Here is a 20,790-nt window from a genome sequence, read left to right on the forward strand (position 1 = left end):
GGGTTCAGGAGATCTTGCACTGTCGTTGTCTGTACAACATTGCCTTTCAAATAAAGAAATTGCTTTGAGATCTTTCTCTGGGTTTGGAAGCCGATGAGCCTCCCTATTTCATGCTGCTGGTATTTTAATGATTATGATTCTCTGCAATTTTCTGCAAAGCTGCCATTTCCTTAAAAAATATATTTGTTGTGTTTAACTGATTTGGAAAGTCATATGTGTTACTTGGGAAAAGATAGAGAAACATAAAGAATGAAAAAAAAGTCTCATAACCTGTGATAGGCACTGTTAACACTTTTGCTTGTACGCACCAGCCAGGGTTTTTCGGGGGAGGGATGCCTCTGAAAATGCTTTCTGTTTTACAAAATAGGGATAATGCTGCACTTACTGTTTTGTAGCCTACTTTCTCCCTCCTCAACAATTTATTGTGCCCATTTGCTCACGTTATTAAATTTTCCACAGGAACATGATTTTCCACCACTGGCTCAGTGTTCCATTACCGAAGGCACTGTGTTTTGATTTCACATCTATTGTTGGCAATTCGCTTGTTATCATGCTACCAAGCATCTCTCCATGTAAATGTTGGGATACCTGATTCCTTCCATAGGATGAGTTCCTACCATGAACTTCTGGGTCAAAGGGAACAAATTCTTCTTAAGTCCTTTGGTACTGATGCTGGATTTTCTAGGAAAGAACTAACTAACCTCCCTTAAGGCAAAGTGTGAGCATGTTTGTTTCTCCATATCTGAAGCAGACTACTTATTTTAGGACCTTTTTTCTTTTTAAGATTTATATATTTATTTGAAAGGCAGAGTTACAGAGAGCGAAGGAGAACTAGAGAGAGATCTGTCATCCACTGGCTCACTCCCCCACGTGGCCACAACAGCCAAAGCTGGGCTGGTCTGAAACCAGGAACCAGAAGCTTCATCCAGGTCTCCCACAGGAATACAGGTCCCCAAGCAGTTGGGCCAGCCTCTACTGCTTTCCCGGGCGTGTTAGCAGGGAGCTGCAATGGAAGTAGGGCAGCCAGGTGTGGAACTGGCATTGCAAGTGGCAGCTTTACCCACTACATCACAGCATCAGCCTATTTCAGGACTTTTATTTGTATATCTGCTTCTTTTTTTCATAGGACATGTGTTCACATGGTTATATTTCAGAAGTTGTAAGAGGATCCCGTGCCATTCACTTCCCATGCCCCCAGCCACCCTGATTGCTAGCCCAGTGAGCTTGTACTGTTCATTAGGCCTTTCCACAGTACTTGCGGCTGATGCAAAGAAATAATTCCGCACACATTCCAAACATGGTCCACCGCCATGCCCTTTTCACTCAACGAGTTATTTCAAGGTTGTCCCATGGAGGTACACAAAGAACTTCCTCATTCTTCTGCTATTGGATATTCCCTCACTTATTCATTCTTCTACATACTCCTATACATCAACACTTAAGTTGTTGTCTAAATTTTGCTGTTTCAAGCAATTCTACGGCAGCAGCTTAGTAGTGAAAGCATCCATGTCCCACATCCAAGTGCCTGGGGTCCAGTTGTGGCACTTGCCCCGGTCTAGCCCAGTCCTGGCTGTTGCAAGCATTTGTGGAGTGAACCAGCAAGTGGGAACAAACTTGGAAAAAAAATTATACTCCCACTAGTAACATAATGAGAATGTCCATATCCCACCGCCTTGCCGACTCGGTGTGCTATCAATTGTATTTTTCTAGGATGGCCATTGCAATGCAATAGGTTAAGCTGCTATTTGGGAATTCCATGTCCCATACCAGAGTGCTGGTTCCAATCCTGGCTATTTCACTTCCATCCAGCTTCCTGCTAACACATCGAAGGAAGGAGCAGGTGAAAGATCACGTGTTTAGGCCATTGCTATACACAGGGGAGACCGAGTTGGAGTCCTACTTTCCTAGTTTTGGCCTGGCCCAGCCCTGGCTGTTGTGCTGTTGTAGGCATTTTGGGAGTGAACCACTTGATAGAAAAATCTCTTTCCCTCTCTCATGCTCTGCTTTTCAAGCACTTGAAAGAAATTAAAGTAAGCGTTTTAAAAATTTCTATTTGACAATCTGACAGGTTAAAGAAATAACATCACAATACAGTTGGTTTTGTTTATTTGTATCTTTTTAAGATGTATTTATTTGGCCTGGAGCAGTGGCTTAGTGGCTAGAGTCCTTGCCTTGAGTGCACTAGGATCCCATATGGGCTCCAGTTCGTGTCCCAGCTTCCCATCCAGCTCCCTCCTTGTGACCTGGGAAAGCAGTCGAAGACATCCCAGGGCCTTGGTACCCTGCACTCGTGTGAGAGACTCAGAAGATGCTTCTGGCTCCAAATTGGCTCACATCTTAAGATTGTCTCACCTCTGGTCATTGCGGTCACTTGAGGAGTGAATTAATGGACAGAAGATCTTCTCTGTCTCCTCCTCTCTGTGTATCTGAATTTCCAATAAAAATAGACGTATCTTTAAAGAAAAATATATGTCTATTATTTGAAAGACTTACAGAGAGAGGAGAAACAGAGATGGGAACCTTCTGTCTGCTGGTTCACTCCCCAAATGTCTGCAACAGCCAGAGCTGGGTCAGACTGAAACCAGGAACCAGTAGCTTCTTCCAGGTCTCCCATGTGGTTTGGGGGCCAAAGAAGGGTTGTCCTGTGTACTTTCCCAGGCACATTTGCAGGGAGTTGGGTCAGAGCTGGAGCAGCCCAATCCTCAAACAAGCACCCATATGGGATTCTGGCATCATAGATGGAGGCTTAACTTGTGCCATCATCACAACCACCCAGTACAATTTTAGTTTGCTCCTGGCTGATTATAACTGAGTTTGAACATTTCCTCATCTGTTTAAACACCATTTGCATTTCCCTTAAGAACCATCAATATCATTTGCATGTTTTCCTGTTGAATTATTGCTGCTGTCCTGTTCAGTTCCAGGAACTTTTGGTAAAGTAAACAAAGCAGCTCTTGGCCTGTAATATGGGTTGCAAAGATCTTTTTCTGGTTCAATCTTTACCTTTGCTACTGCTTTTACTTTTTTTTCTTTAACTATGAATACATTTTTATTTATTCTATTTGAGAGGCAGATAAAGAAAAAGATAAGCACCCTTCACCCACTTGTTCCATTTCCAGATGCCCACAAGAGCTGGGGCTGCGCCAGGTCAAAGCCAGCAGGCAGGAGCTCAGTCCAAGTGTACCCCCAGTAATAGGCACCCTAGAACCCGGGCTGCCGCTGGGTGCCTCCTAGGGTACCCATCAGTAAGGGACTGAGGAGTACAGCCAGGACCCGAACCCAGACACTCCAGTGTGGGAGGCAGGCATCCTAACCGCTAGGCCAAATGCTCACTCCAGATTTTTATATGTGGTCAATTTTACTTTTTAATCTTTTATAACTTCAGGTTTTGTATCATGCTGAGAAAAAGATTACTTCAGCATTACTTTAGACTGGTCCTGTAGTTTCATTTCCTACTGTTAAGAGTTCAACTTACGGGCCTGGCATCCCTGCTCTTGCACTTTGGGGCCACCATTAAGTAACCCACAAACACTCTCATAGTGCCATAGTTGATCAGATAAGCACAGTAGCTACCAGGTGACTAATAGCAGCATGTACAGTGTAGATCAGCATAGTAGCCTAGTGGCTAAAGTTCTCACCTTGCACATGTCAGGATTCCATATGGGTGCTGGTTCTAGTCCCGGCTGCGCCAGTTCCCATCGAGCTCTCTGCCTGTGTCCTGGGAAAGCAGTCGAGGATGGCCCAAAACCTTGGAACTCGGCACCCACGTGAGAGACCCACAAGAGGCTCCTAGCTCCTGGCTTCAGCTCAGCTCAGCTCAACTCTGACTATAGTGTCCACTTGGGGAGTGATTCAGTGGATGAAAGATCTTTCTCTCTTTAAATCTGACTTTCTAATAAAAATAAATAAAATGTTTCCAAAAGAAAAGAGTTCAACTATTTTTTTGGAATTTATCCAATGGAAGATTTATAGAGCCAACTCAGTTATTTTTTTTTTTCTCACGCCCATCTGCTTGTCCCAGCAGCATGTTGAATAATCCCCATCTTTTCTCCAAAGATTTGATATTCCTCCTTTAAGGTTATTACTAACTCTTGCCGATTTTTTTTTAAGATTTTATTTTATTTTTATTGGAAAGTCAGATTTACAGAGAGGAGGAGAGATAGAGAGGAAGATCTTCCATCTGATGATTCATTCCCCAAGTGAGCGCAACGGCCGATGCTATGCCGGTCCAAAGCCATGAGCCAGGAGCCTCTTCCAGGTCTCCCACAGGGGCACAGAGTCCCAAGGCTTTGGGCTGTCCTTGACTACTTTCCCAGGCCACAATCAGGGAGCTGGATGGGAAGTGGGGCTGCCAGGATTAGAACCGGCGTCCATATGGGATCCCAGTGCATTCAAAGTGAGGCCTTTAGCCGCTAGGCCACGCTGCTGGGCCCACCCTTACCGATTTTATGGTTAAATAATTTTTTAAGAAATTGTCTTACGTTGCTTTCATTGTCACATCTGTGTGTACTCTATGTATAAATTTACTGTTTCTCTTATTATTGATAATGACTTGCATTTTCTGTTTTGTGAGCGTCTGGTTTTGTGTTCCGCCCTTTGGCCAATGTCTGCTGCATCTTGCGTGACCCTCGGTGTTGTTTGCAGAGCACTCAGAATGCTTGTTTCCTCACCTCGTCATCACAGCTTTGCTCTAAACCGCTCACAAGAAGGCTGCTGCAGTTGGGGGAGGCCGAGGGGCCGCTGTTGTCTGGAGGGAGGAGTGTGCTAGAACCGCAGGCTTCCAACCTTCTGCTCGTTGTTTTGCAGGGAGTGTCTCACGCGGGGCCCCACACTGAGGACATGGCACTGTGCTATGGCAATCGCTCTGCAGCCCTCTTCCACCTGGGTCAGTTTGAAGTGAGTATCAAATGCCCGCTGTGCCAGGAGAGGAGCTCTTAACCCCGCTTGCTCCGAACCCCTCAGTGCAGCCGAGCTGCACCAGAAGAACTGAGAGTGCCCTGAGGTCCACCCCCTGTGGGCTTGCTCCTCTCATTCATTCCCCATGTGTCACTGACCACGGCAGCGGTGATGGTCAGCAAGCAGGGTCTGTGGCTCGTTCCCCAGGGGCCTGGGCAGTGTCGGGAGATAGCTGTCACCTGGCTGCTCCTTTGGGTAGCATATGTTGGTAAAACATTGACACGTAGCTCATCCTCAGGCATATAGCCTGTTGAGAATTAGACCTGTAGTCCTCATGGCTCGCCCTCAGTGAACACTGTCAGCAGGAGAGTGAAGCTGTGCCGGGGTGTACGCCTGGGCCTGGGCTTCCTTCTCGTCCCCCAGCTGTGACAGCAGGAAAAACATCGAGCATTGTGTCAGTGACCAATATCAGATTTGTACCTCTGAGTACGAGCTGTAAGGTGCCACTGTGTCCACGTTGGTGAAGACACCGGTCCTATGCAGCATGCATGGCTTCAAGTCCCATCACCACTAACACGCACCCTAGAAAACAGCAGGTGATGGCTCAGGTACTTGAATCCTTGCCATCTGCATGGAGACTTCGATTTACCAACCACCCGTTAAAGGAAAACACCGGCCATACAAACAGGCCTCTATTAAGCAAAGAGAAGTCCATTCCTGGGCACAGCAGAGGAATGAGCAGGAGAGGAAAGCCACACGTGGGTAGTCGAGACAAAGGTTTTATACCCCTTCTGATGTGGGTGCTGGCATCGGCCCTGCTTGGACCCTGAGAGGCCAAGGAATGTTGGCCTTTGCCCATCACTGGCTCGTACGTGGCCTTGGCTGCCAGATCTCTGGCTTAGGTCACTGCGGTGTCCACCCACTTCCTGACACTGACACCACGTTGAGTTCCTGACACCAGGCTTTGGCCTGAGCCAGCTCAAACCATGGCAGACATTTGGGAAATGAATCCGCAGTTTCATTTCCGCATAAAATTGTCTCTGTCTCTCCCTTTCTTTCTCTAAAATAAATAAATATTTTAAAGGCATTATGGGAAATTAACCATAGGCCAATATAACCAGGAAATCCCAGACTAGTAAGGGCAGTGATTGAAAGAATCAGTAAAATATTTATCCTTGTTGGATCCAGCGCAATAGCTTAGTGGCTGAAATCCTCGTCCTGTACACAGTGGGATCCCATATGGGTGCCAGTTCTTTTTTATTATTATTATTGTTGCTATCATTTTATGATACAGTTCCATAGGCCTCACTTGGTGCCAGTTCTAATCCAAACGGCCCTGCTTCCCATCCAGCTTCCTGCTTGTAGCTTAGGAAAGCAGTCGAGAACGGCCCAAAACCTTGGGACCCTGCACCCGCGTGGGAGACCCGGAAGAAGCTCCTGGATCCTGGCTTCGGATTGGCTCAGCTCCAGCCGTTGCACTCACTTGGGGAGTGAACCATCGGACAGAAGATCTTCCTTTCTGTCTCTCCTCCTCTCTGTATATCTGATTTTACAGTAAAAATAAGTAAATCCTTAAAAATATATATTTTTCCTCAACTAGCTTTCCTATATTATTTGTTTTCCTTGGTATAACAATGATTATCATTTATTTATTGAGAGCCTAGTATGTTCAGCACTCTAATTATTTTGTTCTTAAAACACCCCCATGAATATTATCATCCTTTTTTCTCAAATGAGGAAACCAAGATACTGAGAAATTAAACTGCCTGCTTGTGGCCATGCTGCTGTAACAGGCAGGCAGCATTCGGCTTACAAGGCTGGCCTCTGAGTCGCCATGCTATAGTACTTCTGTATCCAAGACTTTTTCCCTGAAAGTAGAAGTGTTTTATAAGAACGATGAAACCTAAGATTTTTTTTTTTTAAGATTTACTTGTTTTTATTGAAAGGCAAATGTGCAGAGAGGATGAGAGACAGAAAGAAAGATCTTCTGTCCAATGGTTCAATCCCCAAGTGAACGCAACGGCCGGAGCTGAGCCAATCCGAAGCCAGGATCCAGGAGCTTCTTCCGGGTCTCCCACGCGGGTGCAGGGTCCCAAGGCTTTGGGCCGTCCTCGACTGCTTTCTTAAGCTACAAACAGGGAGCTGGATGGGAAGCAGGGCCACTGGGATTAGAACTGGCACCCATATGGGATCCTGGGCGTGCAAGGTGAGGACTTTAACCACTATGCTATCACGCTGGGCCCAAAACCTAAGATCTTAAGTATTCCTGACCACTCAACTGCAAGGTCAGAAAATGGGCAGTGATGTAAAGAAAATAAACCTGTGGTTTTGTCACATTTAAAATATATATATATATATTTACCTGACAGGGGAGAGTGCAATCACTCATCTGCTGGTTCACTCCCCAGAAGGCCGCCACAGCCAGGGCCCGCCTCAATTGTCCCGTTTTTAATAATCCCTAACTTACGAGTCTAGCTTTGTGGTGCAGTGGGTTGAGCTTCTGCTTGCAGTGACTGTGTCCTGTATAAGCATCACTTCGAGTCTTAGTTATTCTACTTCTTGTGAGTGTACCTGGAAGGCCGTTGAAGTTGGTCTTAGCGCTTGGACTCCTGTTACCCATGTGGGATTCCTGCCTCCTGACTTTGGCCAGGCCCAGCTGTTGTAACCATTTGGGGAGTCAACCAGAGATTGGAAAATCTTCTCTTCTTTCCCTCTGCAAACCAAAGGCCATTCTGGTTCTCTCCTTTCTGCTTTCAGGCATGTCTTGCAGACATCAGCAGAGCAGAGCTGCACAGATACCCAGAAAGACTGCTGCCCAAGATGCTGCTGCGTAAGGCCGAGTGTCTGTTGGCCCTGGGGAGACTGCAAGAGGCAAGCCTGACCATCGCTGCCCTTGAAAGTCACCTCGCTGCCCAGCCAAACCTAGCGCCTTCCTGCCGTCGGGCTGTGCAGAGCGATCTGTATGGTCTGAAACTGAGGGTCCGAAACTGGGAGACCTTCCCAGAAACCGCCCCAGCAGCCCCGGCCCGCGCTGTGGAAGACACAGAGCTCCTGGAACAGAGCAAGCAGCTGCCCGGCGCATCGTCGTCCGTCCGCCTGGACATAGACCCTGTGAAAGGCCGCTGCTTGGTGGCCACAAGAGACATCCTCCCAGGAGAGCTCCTGCTGAAGGAGGACGCCTTTGTTAGTGTCTTGATTCCCGGAGAAGAGCCACCCCTACGCTGCGGCCTGGGAAGCAGGTGGGATGCCGGCATTTCCACTGGGGACCTGTACTGTCACCAGTGCTTGAAGCCCACTCTGGCCACAGTGCCCTGCCCTGTGTGCAGCTATGCCAAGTACTGCAGCCCCAGGTGCCTGCAGCAAGCCTGGGAGCAGCACCACAGCACCGAATGTCCTCTCGGGGCGCTACTGCACACGCTTGGCATCTTCTGCCACACCGCCCTGAGAATGACACTGGTGGCCAGATTCCAGGACGCTGGCCTGATCTCAAAGAAACTTTGCCATGAGATGAGTAACAGGGACGTCTGTGTGTCTGAAAGCAAGCATCCCATCAAATCATTCAGGTGCGACCCAGGAGACAGTGAAAAAGATGACACCGCGATTGAGACCCCCATTCCAGGGTGCGATGTTGACGGGAAGTATGAAAACAATTACAACGCCGTCTTCAGCCTCTTGCCCCACACGCACAGCCACAGCCCCGAACACAAGTTCCTGTGTGCGCTCAGTGTGGCTGCGCTGTGCAGACAGCTCCAGGCAGCCAGCTCGCAGGCCCTGTTCCCGGGGGGCCTGATGTCCCCACGGACAGCGGCAGCAGCCCCTCAGGAGCCGTGCCCAGATTGGCACATTTGGGGCGTGGCCATGCTGCGGCACATGCTCCAGCTGCAGTGCAATGCCCAGGCCGTGACTGCCATCCAGCAGACAGGTAAGGGGCACGCGCCCTGCAGCAGAGAGAACCACCAGGAAGGGCCCTTGCCACTCAGGCGCCCATCCCGTCTCCGAGTGCCTGGGCTGCAGGCTGGCCCCGCTTCCAGTTCCAGCTTTCTGCTAATGCGTACTCTGAGTGGACACAGGTGGCGGCCCAGGGTCTTGGGTCCCTGTCACACATGCGGTAGACCTCCATCCCTCCATCTCGCTTTCTCTGTTTCTCTCTCTGCCTTTCAAACAAGTAAATCTTTTTCAAAAAGAATTATAAAGGAAAGTAATAGCACTAAGACACACTAGTGTCCCTCTGGAGAATCACAGCTGATCTTGTATTATACGGTTGTTTGAGCCACTTAGTCTCAGTTTCTTTACATATAAAAGAGGTTGTGGGCCCGGCATGGTGGCCCAGTGGATAAGGTCCTCACCTTGCACGCCCGGGATCCCATATGGGCACTGGTTCTAGTCCCCACGGCCCCGCTTCCCATCCGGCTCCCTGCCTGTGGCCCGGGAAAGCAGTCGAGGGCAGCCCGAGGCTTTGGGACCCTGCACCCGTGTGGGAGACCCGGAAGAGGCTCCTCGGTTTGGATCGACATAGTGTCGGCCGTTGTGCTCACTTGGGGAGTGAATTATCGGACGGAAGATCTTCCTCTCTGTCTCTCCTCTCTGTATATCCGCCTTTCCAATAAGATAAATAAATAAATCTCTATCTCATATAAAAGAGGTTGTTTCATCCCACCCTAACTTACAAAGTGGGTGTTTATTTAGACTCTTTACAAAATTAAAATTCATGTTATGGAGGTTTTGATTGTGAAAGAAAGCTGTTTCCCATAAACAACTGAAGCTCTTGAACTTATTATGGGAACCCACCATCAACTGAAAATACCCCAGCTCAGGGCCAGCGTGTGGCGCATGCAGTTAAGCTGCCACCTGCCGTGGCACTGGCCTCGCCTATGGACATCATTTCAAATCCCAGCTGCTCTTCCTCAAATCCAACTCCCTGCTTATGTGCCTGGGAGGCCCAGAGTTCCAGGCTCCTGCCTTCAGCCTGGCCTGGCCCAGCTGCAGCCATTGTGGCCATCTAGGGAGTGACCAGCAGATGGAAGGTAGAAGTTCTGTGTCTGTCCTTCCCTCTTTGTAATTCTCTGCCTTTCGTATAAATAAGTAAAACTTTTAAAATATGTATACTCAGAAGGAAAAACTCACAGAATTAGGAAAAATGAAGAAGACAGAACCAATGTTCGAATATAAATTTACTTGTAAGTTTAAAATGTTAATATGGGCTCTCAGCACTAGGAGGTGGAGTATTAAGTCATCACACTGGGCCCTTAGAACGACTCTTTTCCATGAGTTCTTTCAAAACTTAAAGGCTTTTTCTGTACTTTTAATTTAAAGTGTGTGTATGCATGTGTGCATGTGTAAGGGCCAGATTGATGCTGTGCTTTATAACCTGTCCCAGAGCAAGGAGAACCCTCGGCTCTTTCCTACTCATTGTGCAACACCAAGAACAGCAGCCCGGTCTCACGGGTGAATGTGGAGGGGGACACGTTGGCTCAGACTCCACCAAGTCCCATGCAGCAGGTGTAAAGGGGGAGTGCCCAACATGGAAGTCCCACAGGGACACGGGGTGTCAGGTGGAAACACTGAACCCGAGGAATGCGTCGTCCCACGTTATGCTCTAGTCATGCTAATCCAGCCTCGAGGAAAGGCACAGTTGGGTTTTTTTGGGATTTGATAGCATCCTCGAGGTCATCGTGAGTCAGTGCGGGAGAATAACCTTTTGGAGTCCCTATTGGCCTTGACACTGTCAGATGTCGTACCTGCTGAAAGACACAACCATGGCAGGCATGAAACTCGTGACAGTCTCCGGAGAGTTAATGTTAAATAGGTTTAAATCAAGCTATAAAGTATCTAGAAAAAAGGTAAGCAAACTTTTTTTTTCAAGGATTTTTTTTTTATTGGAAAGTCAGATATATAGAGAGAAGGAGAGACAGAGAGGAAGATCTCCCGTCCATTGAATCACTCCCCAAGTGAGCACAATGGCTGGAACTGAGCCTGTGTGAAGCCAGGATCCAGGAATTTCCTCCGTGTCTCCCACGTGGGTGCAGGGTCCCAAGGCTTTAGGCCATCCTCGATTGCTTTCCCAGGCCACAGGCAGGGAGCTGGATGGGAAATGGAGCTGCCGGGATTAGAACTGGCGCCTACATGGGATCCCGGTGCTTTCAAGGGGAGGATTTTAGCCACTAGGCCACAGCGCTGGGCCCATGACTATGCATTTTTAAGTGTTAATATTAAAAATCATCGTTTGAGTTATTTTTTCCTATCTAAAAAGCAAAGATCGTGAGAGGAACATTGGTATTCAGAAAAAGTAAAAATTTGGGCATTCTGGAGAGCAGCTTCCCCTCACCCTGTCATTCAGGTGTGACCCTCAGGTGTATTTTGTTTTGTCGTCTTTCTGTCTGGTGTGCTGAATTTTCTTAGCTGCCATGCCAAATGCCAGCCCCCAGAGGACAGGGCAGGGCAGCAGCGCGTAGTCCACCATTGCCCTTGGGTAAGTTGTGCCCGTTTCCCACCCATCAGTCACGTTCACGCTCATTTTTAAATTGTCTTATTTTGTTTTAGTCTGCTCATGTTTCTAATCTTGTTATATCCCTTTTTATTATTTCTTTGGGGTTCCAACAGCTCCCAATTTAGTTTCTCATTGAATTTCATTAACAGCTGTTTCATTAGTAACACAAAAGAAGGATTAAAGTGTTAACTAGGATAGACTTTGGCAAAAACCCTATAAAAATGTATGTTATTAACTTTGCATAAATCCTACTTAATCAAACTTCCTGAGAAACCTCTCTCTGGTGCTTGTCTTAAGGGAAGGGACTGGCCCCCAGTGCTGGTGTAGAGCCTGCCGTGAGGGCCATCCCGGTGGCAATGGCTCCTGCCAGATCTCCATCTGCTTAACAAGGTTCTTGGGCCCAGCACAATGGTTCAATGGCTAAATCCTCACCTTGCAAGCACCAGGATCCCGTATGGGTGCCAATTTGTGCCCCAGCTGCTCTACTTCCCATCCAGCTCCTTGCTTGTGGCCTGGGAAAGCAGTCAAAAACGGCCCAAAGCTTTGGGACCCTGCATCTGCATGGGAGACCCAGAGTAGGGCTCCTGGCTCCTGGCTTCAGACAGGCTCAGCTGCAGTCGCTGTGGTCATTCATAGAGTGAACCAGCAAAGAGAAGACCTTTCTCCTCTCCATAAATCTGATCTGTTTTCCAATAAAAATAAATAAATCTTTGAACAATCAGGGTTCGCTAGTTTCAGACCAATGTGCTGTCCCTGCTTTTCCCTCTTCAGCATCTAAGAAATCTCTTTAGTTTGAGTTCTTGATTAATTGACACATAATTTTCTCATTTTGCAAAATTGTAGCATAGTGTGTATATTTTGCACATATGTGGATCTTTTTCTTTTAAAAAGAAAGACCAAGATTTATATATGTGGGAGAGAACCAAGGAGAGCTCTCCATCCTCTGGCTTACTCCCCAGCTGGCAGCAACAGCCCAAGCTCAGCCAGGCTGATGCCAGGAGCCAGGAGCCCCATCCGTGCCTCCCACGGGAGCGGCAGGGGCCCAAGCACTTGGCCCAGCTTTTGCTGTGTTCCCAGGTGTATTAAGAGGGATTGGAAGCACAGCAGCCGAGACTCTGATCCCACGCTCCTAAGGAATCCTAGTGGCAGCTTCACCCACTGAGCCACGATGCAAACACCCACACACCCCCCAGCGACATTCTTCCAATTCCATTGTAATTGCAGGAGTAGTATTAGCCCGGTACCCTTTTGGGTATTTTTAAAAAAAATAATACAAAAATGTCACATACTCAATTTGGTTAACAAAGCACATGCCTATTTTCATCTTCTATCTCTCCCAACAAATGACTAATGCAAAATACTGAGTAATTTTCAAAAATCCATAGTTCATCTTGGAGAAATAATTAGAGAGCGATTCAACTCTGACACAAACTCCCCCTCAGTCCCTGGGCTTGCTGCTGTCGGTGGGTGAGCTATAAATAGCTCCCCAAGCTAACATCACTCATTGCATTGTGACTTTTTTTTTTTTTTTCTGGAAAAATTTAGCAACTGTTCTAACACAGATTGCCAGTTAATGCAAGTCAACTTTTTAATTATGCAGAGTGATTATTCAGACAGCGCCTTCCTGCTGCCTACCTGTCAGGGTTTTCACCGCTCATTAGAGTTAACAGGAGGTGGGCCTCGGCCCGGAGAGGGGACAGGAAGTCAGGAGAGAAGCTCTGATGCAAGATTTCCGGAGAGGTTGTAGAACTGAGTCATTTGGATTCCGTGTGTGTTATATACCCTGGCGCTCTTCCCCTTGTCCTCCATGGCAACAGATAATAGAATTATCCAGAGGGGCCGTTCTTCCCGTAGCCCGTGTTTTCCTTGGTTCGCCACTTCGGTACCTCTGTACCTAGACTGTGGGTCTCCATGGTGAATGGTCTGCGAAGAGATCTTGCTCTACGGTGGTACTGCAGTTATCTGCTGGTTGTTGTTGTTTTGTTTTTCAGAAAGCTGGAATTTCTCCCTTGAAGTACCAGTGTTTCAGCCAGTTTAGGGGAAACATGGTTTTCCCCAAGATCAAACTGGGGCTACTGAAATTAACGGCAGCCCTTCCAGCCGTCTGTCTGGCAAGGACAGCCGGGACCCCACGGGGTCACCATCCATCTCGGGACTCTGGTGTAGTGCAATGGGAACCCTACTGACTGCTCTTAGGTCCCCTCAGGCTTTTACATGCCCGTTCCTTTTGTCCTAGTCAGAAAAGCCAGCCTCTCATATTCTCCAGAGAAACCTCGTGGTGACCGCCTCTGTGGAGTGCTTTCCTGTGTAGGCGGACGAGCTTAGGTGACCTTGACTCTGTGCATATGACGTCAGCTGTTTTTGAGTCAAAGCCCAGTTAGGCAGAAGCACTTAGGGGCTGGTATCGTAGTGCCCTGGGCTAAACTACCACCTGTCACACCAGCATTCCATATAGCCACCTCTCTCTCTCTCCAACTCTGCTTTTTAGACATATAACTAAAATCTTAAAAAATTAAACACAAAGGGTCCTAAGACTTAGAAAAGCTTTTGGGAAATAGTCTCAACAGGTACTCAAGTTTCTTTCTTTAAAGTTTTGTTTGCTTTTTTTATTTACTTATTTGAAAGAGAGACAGAAAATCTTCCATCCACTGGTTCACTTTCCAAATGATGGCCACAGCTGGGGCTGGGCCAGGATGAAACCAGGCACCCAGAACTTCCTCTGTGGGGTGCTCTCTCACGCAGGTGACAGAAGAGGAGCTGAGTGCTCTGCGGAGCTTAAGCTGGCCCCTGGTTAGCAGGACTGGGTCTGGAGCAGCAGGGGCTGTGTCACAGGCGGTACACTCTGCCCGGCTTAACCCTGGCTTAACATCACCCCGTGCCGCAGGTGCTCTGCTCTCAGGCCCTCACAAACATTGCAAAGCTCTCGGTCTGGAAAGCTTCCTGCTGATAATTCCCTTTTTATTATTTTCTAATGAATTTTAATCCTTGGACTTGCTGCGGTATATAGGAACACCATCATCAGGTCCCAGGATCACAGTGGACACCTCGCGTTCATTTGCTCACTGTCCGGGATCTGGCTGTGGCGCTGTGATCCAAGCGGGATTTGGTCTCAGCCTCTGAAGGGTGGCGGGCGGGGCCCAGGCCCACAGCCCGACTCGCGTGTCCTTTCTGCCTCTTGTGCTTTCAGACTCGAAGGAGTCCCTCATCACCAGCAGCAGTCAAGTGCGCCTTGCCACAGGCATCTTCCCTGTGCTTAGCCTCCTGAACCACTCCTGCAGCCCCAACACCAGCGTGTCCTTTGTTGGCACTGTTGCCACTGTCCGGGCATCACAGCATATCAGCCAAGGGCAAGAGATTCTGCACTGCTACGGTGAGCTGTGTCCTCGCACCCCTGGCCTGCCCTTCCCCAAGCACTAGAGGATGGGGTGGGCATGGTGGCACCATGGGTTAAGCAGCCTCTTGGGATGTCCAGACCCCTCAGAGTACCTGCTTGAGTCGTGGATCCTCCGCTTCTGATCTAGTTCCCTGCTGATGCTCCTGGGAGGCTCAAGGACTAGGGCTTCTGCTACCCAGGTGGAAGCCTAGATGGAGTTCCTGGCTCCTGTCTTCAGCCTGGCCCAGCCCTGGCTGTTGTGGCTATTGGTTGAGTGAACCAGTGAATCTAAGATCAGTATCTTTCTCAGTCTTGACCTGTCATTCTGCCTTTCAAATAAAGAATTTTTATTAACATTTTATTTATTTAAGAGAAAGAGAGCAAGAGTTAGAGAACTCTTCCACCCACTGGTTCACTCTCCCCCATGGCCGCAGTGACCTGAGCTGAGCCAGGCTGAGGCCAGGGACGAGGACCCCCACACCGATCTCCCACATGGGTGGCAGGGACGTGGATCAGAAGTGAAACAGCTGAGACTTGAGGATGGCTGTGTCACAGGCAACAGCTTAACCCTCTGTGTTACAGTTTCAGCCCCCCAAATAAGTAATCTTAAAAGGAGGGATGGCTGGGGGGGGGTGCAATGCATTGAGCAAGTTCCTGTAAGAGGTAAGCCAAAAAAAAAAAAACACCTTCTCACTCTAATAGGAGGCCCTGTTGTGGCTAAGCTGTCCTTATCTATCACAGCTTCAGCAATATAGACTTCCTTTCTGAAATGTCTTGGCTTCTTTGGCCTCCTGTCCCAGCTACCTGGAAACTCAGGTCAGTGTTTAGTTCCACATGTATTGAAGTGAGGGCCACCTGTCGCCCGGATCGCGCAGGCGCTCGGCTCGGCTGAAGGTGCTAGGGTTCTGTTTGACCCTCTCTGGCCTTCTGTGCTAGCCAGGGACACTCTCTCCCCAGGCCCTCACGTGAGCCACTTGGACGTCGCTGCGAGGCAGCAGAAGCTGAAGTCGCAGTATTTCTTTGACTGCAGCTGTCCAGCTTGCTGCTCCGAGGCACGGCCCACCGCTGCAGGGCCCAGGTGGGCAGCCTTCTGCTGCAGCAGTTGCAGAGCACTCCTGCAGGTATGCGGCCCTTGCCCTGCTCTGCCCACAGGCCCCTGGTGGTCAGCCCTCACGCCCCGCAGGCTCACTGCTGCTGACAGCAGCAACACTACTCCCACCTTAACTCATTACCCCGCACATCGGTCACTCCTGCCAGAGAATCACAGGCAGGCATTGGGTTTAGTAATATTAGTCATATTTCTCTTGCAAATGACAGAAAATCCCACCCTGGTGGTCAAGGGGTGAGAATATGGACAGAATTCATTAGGTTAATAAGTAAGTCGTCGTAAGTTCCCTAGAGTAGGGCTACCCCGGGGTACAGGTCGATGATGTCACCAGGTCCCGTGTGCTCCATCTCACCTCACTCAGCTCCGTTTCCTGCATTGGCCTCATCCCAAGACAGGCCCCCTGCCCGTCAGGGTGGCAAGGCCACTGCCAGCAGCTCCCATCCTCCCTGCCCAGGAGGACAATGATATGTGGCACCCTGACAGCAGCCGGGGCAGAGGAATCACATGGCCAGACCTGGGCTGTGGGATATGGACCAGGGCACCCTGAGGGGGGTCCTGGGGAAGGGAGGTCCCTCCCAGACCTGCAGCCTAGTAGTGCACAGCAGGCTGTGTCAAAGCCGAAGCAAGCATGGGCTCTACCAGTTCTGTTTTTACAAATCAAGCCGCCGTTTTCCTGAGGATCGCAGTTGCCAGGGCAGATGTCCCTGGGCCTGGGTTGGGACTGCTGTAGCACAGGATGGCCTTCTTCTGTGTGCTCAGAAACCGCCTTGGAAGCACACGCCTGAGCTGGGCGAATGAGGCCCCTGCTCAAAACAGGGCCAACACTGCCTTCCGCAGGGCGATGCCGTGCTGCACTGTGGCAGTGGGTCCTGTCCGGAAGCCGTCAGCAGGGATTGTCTGGCCTCGCGGCTGAGGGACCTGAAACGCCAGATCGCTGCGGCTCTGAAGCTTCTCAGAAGTGGTAAACTAAGTGAGTGAGCGCCCAGCATTGCTCTCCCAGCGCCTTCTGAACCCTCATCCATTCCGCCTTACACTGCAGGGGGCTGGGTAGTGGTCATTCCCTTCCTCGCCACCAGATGGCTCTGCAGGCCAATGAGACCAGGTGCTGACCGGCCCCTTCATCCTGGGGTCCCTGGAAAAGAGTCCCTAGGAGTTAGGCATCCCACTGCAAACTTAAAGGATCCCTGAGGTCAAAGGGGTTAGCTCTCACACGCTTGAGTTCCAGAGACTTCCAGAAGTGCACAGTCATGGAGTTTTGTTTGAGGGCCTAGTGATGTCACTTCCTGGAAAGACTGCCAACATTCCCCCTCAGAGCCAGCCTCCTGCAGAGGGCAATAGGCAGGTGCCCATGGGGGTACAAGGGCCCCCCAAAATAAACTTCTTTTAAGTTTATTTTGATGTAAAAATTGTAATCTGTGCCTGGTGCATTTTCCTGTGGGTTTTTTGCAGTCCCCTTGTAAGTCTCCTGGTTCCTTTGGTACCAAGGGGACACCTCATTGCCCTTGGAAACCCTGCCTTGGAGCTCCACTTCGTGGAAGTTATTTGTCCCACTGGAAGAAAGTTGACCTTTAGCTTAGTTCTGGAGTGAAGAGAAATAATGACCTTCGATGGAATGTAGCGTTGGTTGGTTAGGAAAGCAGATGTTGGAAACACAGGGGAAATACCAGCTTGCTTTTTTTTTTTTTGAGGCTGAGAAAGAGCTTTCATTCACCATTCCTTCCCTAAATGCCCTGACTAGCTGGGCCTGAAGTGGGGAGCCACAGACTCAATCCAGATCTTCCACATGGGTGAAAAAACCCAATCATTTGAGTCATTGCCACTCCCCTCATGTGGGAGACCCAGAAGAAACTCCTGGCTCCTGGCTTTAATTTGGCCCAGCCCTGCTCATTTGTGGCCATTTGGAGAGCAAACCAGCAGTTGGAAAAAATCTCTCGTCTCTCTCTCTCCCTCCCTCTCTATATCTCTGCTTTTTAAATAAATAAATAAATCTTTTTTTAAAAAATGAAAAAATAATTTTAAAAGCCAGAGCCAGGTATAAAACCCAGGCACTCTGCCATGGGATACTTAACCAACATGGCACCCCTAGGTTAAATGCCTTCCCCACACCTAGCAACCCTGTCAGCCTAGGTACCACGGGGTCTTGGTGAAACCCATCCAAGCAAAGGGGTGCTGACAGTGCCGCCCCAGCCTCTGGGCTCTCCTGCCCAGGACGGTATCTGTGCTTTCTCTCTGACACAGAGGAAGCGGTTCAGCAGCTACAGGGATGCCAGCGCTCTGCGGAGAGCTTCCTATGGGTGGAGCACAGCCTGCTGGGAGAGATCGCAGACTACCTAGCCCAGGCCTACGCAACCTTAGGTAGGCAGTGTGTCTGGGGTGCCCTGGGTGCTTGGTTCCTCCGCTTGGTTCCCGCTCAGGCTGACGCCTGCACTGCACCCCCTGCCGGTCAGTTGCCCATGGTTCTCTCCCACAGCGGACTGGCAGAAAGCAGCCGCCCACCTTCGGAAGAGTCTTGCGGTGGTTGAGGCCCGCTACGGCGCATCCAGCATTGAAATGGGCCGTGAACTCTTCAAGCTGGCCCAGATCCTGTTCAACGGGTGAGCCTGAGCGCCCCCTTCACATGCGAGCCCTTAAACGTGGTGACACTTGAGCGTTCCCTCTTTGGGAGGTCTCACAGCCCCTGCTGGTTTAGCTCATACTCTGGGATCTGACGCAGGGTTCCCTGGGAGGCCTCCCTATGGCCCGCCTTCTCATTCCTTTCCGTTTACTCACTCTGCCCCTGGGGCCCTCGTTTCCCAGCACCATCAGCTCCAGGGTCCCTGCCTTCTCCCCCAGACAGCATCCTAGTCCTTTTTAAGCAGTTGTTTTCCACCAGGAGCGATTGTTGCTGCCAGACAACGCCTGGCACTGTCGGGGGAGGGTTTGGGGAGGAGGCAGACGAGGGCACTGCACGTGGCAGGAGAAGCCAGAGGGAGGCTCCTCAACAGCCCACAATGCTCAGGCTGCAGCCCCACCCGCCACCTCTCACCCCTGGGCAAGGGATGGGCAAGCGCAAAGTGTCCACCCTGCCAAGGTGGAAGGTGCTGCTTTAAAGAGGAAAAGAGAGTTGGCGGGAATGAGGAGCTGGGGTGGAAGTCTTCTCAAAGCCTTCTCCTCCCCCCCCCATTTTAGCAAAAACTATCACTGATATACACTGGTTTGAGTAGGTGCTTGAAGCTTAAGTTTCGGTTATGAATGGCAAGTGTACCTGACACTAAGATGAAAATGACCCCACTGGGTCAGGGACAGAGAAAAAGCTTGCAGAGCTGGGTCACGCTCAACTTGGTAACCCTAAACCTCAGGTGTACCAGGGAGGAATCAGAGAAGGGGCAGCATGGCAGTGCAGAGTAAGGTACCCCTTGGGGCATTGGCATCCTGCACAGGGGCACCAGTTCACCTCCCAGCTGCTCTGCTTCTGATCCAGCTCCCTGCTAACTCACTGGGAGCAGCACAAAGACCGGGGTCCCTGCCAGTCATGTGGGAGCCTCACTTGTAGTTATTAGCTCGTAGCTTCAGCCTGTGCAGGCCCCCACCGTTGGAGCCATCTGAGGAGTGAACCAGCAGATGAAGAGCTCTCTCACAAATTTTAAAAGATTAATGCGAAGTCTTTTTTTTCACATTTTTAAAGATTTATTTATTTATCTTAATTGGGAAGTAGATATACAGAGAGGAGGAAAGATGGAGAGGAAGATCTTCTGATCAATGTTTCACTCCCCAAGTGGCCACAAGGGCTACAGCCGCACCGATCCGAAGCCAGGAGCTTCTTCCAGGTCTCCCACACAGTTGCAGGGTCCCAAGGTTTTGAGCTGCCCTAGACTGGATGGGAAGTGCGGCAGCCTGGATTAGAACCAGCGCCCATATGGGATCTTGGCACGTGCCAGGCAAGGACTTTCGCCACTAGGGCACGGGGTCCCTTCTGCTGCTTTTCACAGATGTATTAGCTGGCAGCTGGGTGGGAAGTGGAGCAGACAGGACGAGTGAACGCTCCCTCTTGCCTCCCATGTTTAGGATGGAAATCCATGAAGCACTGAGCACAATCGAGAAGGCGGAGGGGGTCCTGTCGGTGCACTGTGGCCCCTGCAGCGACGAGGTCCGGGAGCTCCGCCAGATGCACTCCTGCTTACTGGACTTGATGCCCGGCCCCATGGGGCCTTCTCTGTAGGGTCCCAGCCCAAGGAAGGCAAGTTAAAGAGGCTCTGGGGCCGCCAAGCCCAGCCAGGGAAGACGGGACTCGCCTGGCAGCCCCAAATCCAGTACATGGTACTGCAGGGCCAGGCACTCACCTATTTTATTTTTGCATCTTTTTTTTTAATTTGTATTTTGGGGGAAATCCCGGTGTATACAAATTGTACCACATAATTAAAAAATTCAAAATAAATATATTAAAAAGATGTTTTGAGGGAAGGACATTTTTTAAACCATTTTTTTTAAAAAGGTGTTTTGTATTCATTTGAAAGGAAGAACTACAGGAGAAAAAAAAGATATTCCATTCACTGGTTCACTCCCCAAATGGTGGCAACAGCCCAGGTCAGACCAGGCTGAAGCTTGGAGCCAGGAGTTTCTTCCCGGCCTCCCACGTGCGTTCAGGGGCTTCAGCACTTACTTTTTCCTTCCTTTTCTTTTTTATAGGATCTATTTATTTTTATTGGAAAGACAGATTTACAGAGAGAAGGAGAGATAGAGAAAGATTATCCATCTACTGGTTCACTCCCCAAGTGGCCACAGCAGCCAGAGCCGAGACAATCCAAAGCCAGAAGCCAGGAGCTTCTCTTGGTCCCCCACGTGGGTGCAGGGTCCCAAGGCTTTGGGCTGTCCTCAACTGCTTTCCCAGGCCACAAGCAGGGAGCTGGATGGGAAGTGGACAGCCGAACCATGAACCGGCACCCATAT

At 49.7% G+C, this 20,790-nt stretch overlaps 1 protein-coding gene across 1 annotated transcript in view; it reads left to right on the top strand.

Annotated features, from left to right (window-relative positions):
• SMYD4 (SET and MYND domain containing 4) overlaps window positions 1–20,220 on the top strand; it is a 39,259-nt gene extending 19,039 nt beyond the window's left edge. Inside the window, exons 4-11 of the mRNA XM_041001331.1 lie at window positions 4,807–4,896; window positions 7,654–8,818; window positions 14,571–14,753; window positions 15,714–15,877; window positions 16,702–16,834; window positions 18,103–18,219; window positions 18,335–18,458; window positions 19,909–20,220. Of these exons, the coding sequence (XP_040857265.1) occupies window positions 4,807–4,896; window positions 7,654–8,818; window positions 14,571–14,753; window positions 15,714–15,877; window positions 16,702–16,834; window positions 18,103–18,219; window positions 18,335–18,458; window positions 19,909–20,062 (2,130 nt within the window). The 3' untranslated portion in view covers window positions 20,063–20,220. The remainder of the gene's footprint in view (window positions 1–4,806; window positions 4,897–7,653; window positions 8,819–14,570; window positions 14,754–15,713; window positions 15,878–16,701; window positions 16,835–18,102; window positions 18,220–18,334; window positions 18,459–19,908) is intronic.
• The last annotated feature ends 570 nt before the right edge of the window (window positions 20,221–20,790 follow it).

This window comes from Ochotona curzoniae, unplaced genomic scaffold (genome assembly GCF_017591425.1).
Source record: "Ochotona curzoniae isolate NIBS_2020 unplaced genomic scaffold, NIBS_Ocur_1.0 scaffold_2453, whole genome shotgun sequence".
In the NCBI taxonomy this organism is placed as follows: Eukaryota; Metazoa; Chordata; class Mammalia; order Lagomorpha; family Ochotonidae; genus Ochotona; species Ochotona curzoniae.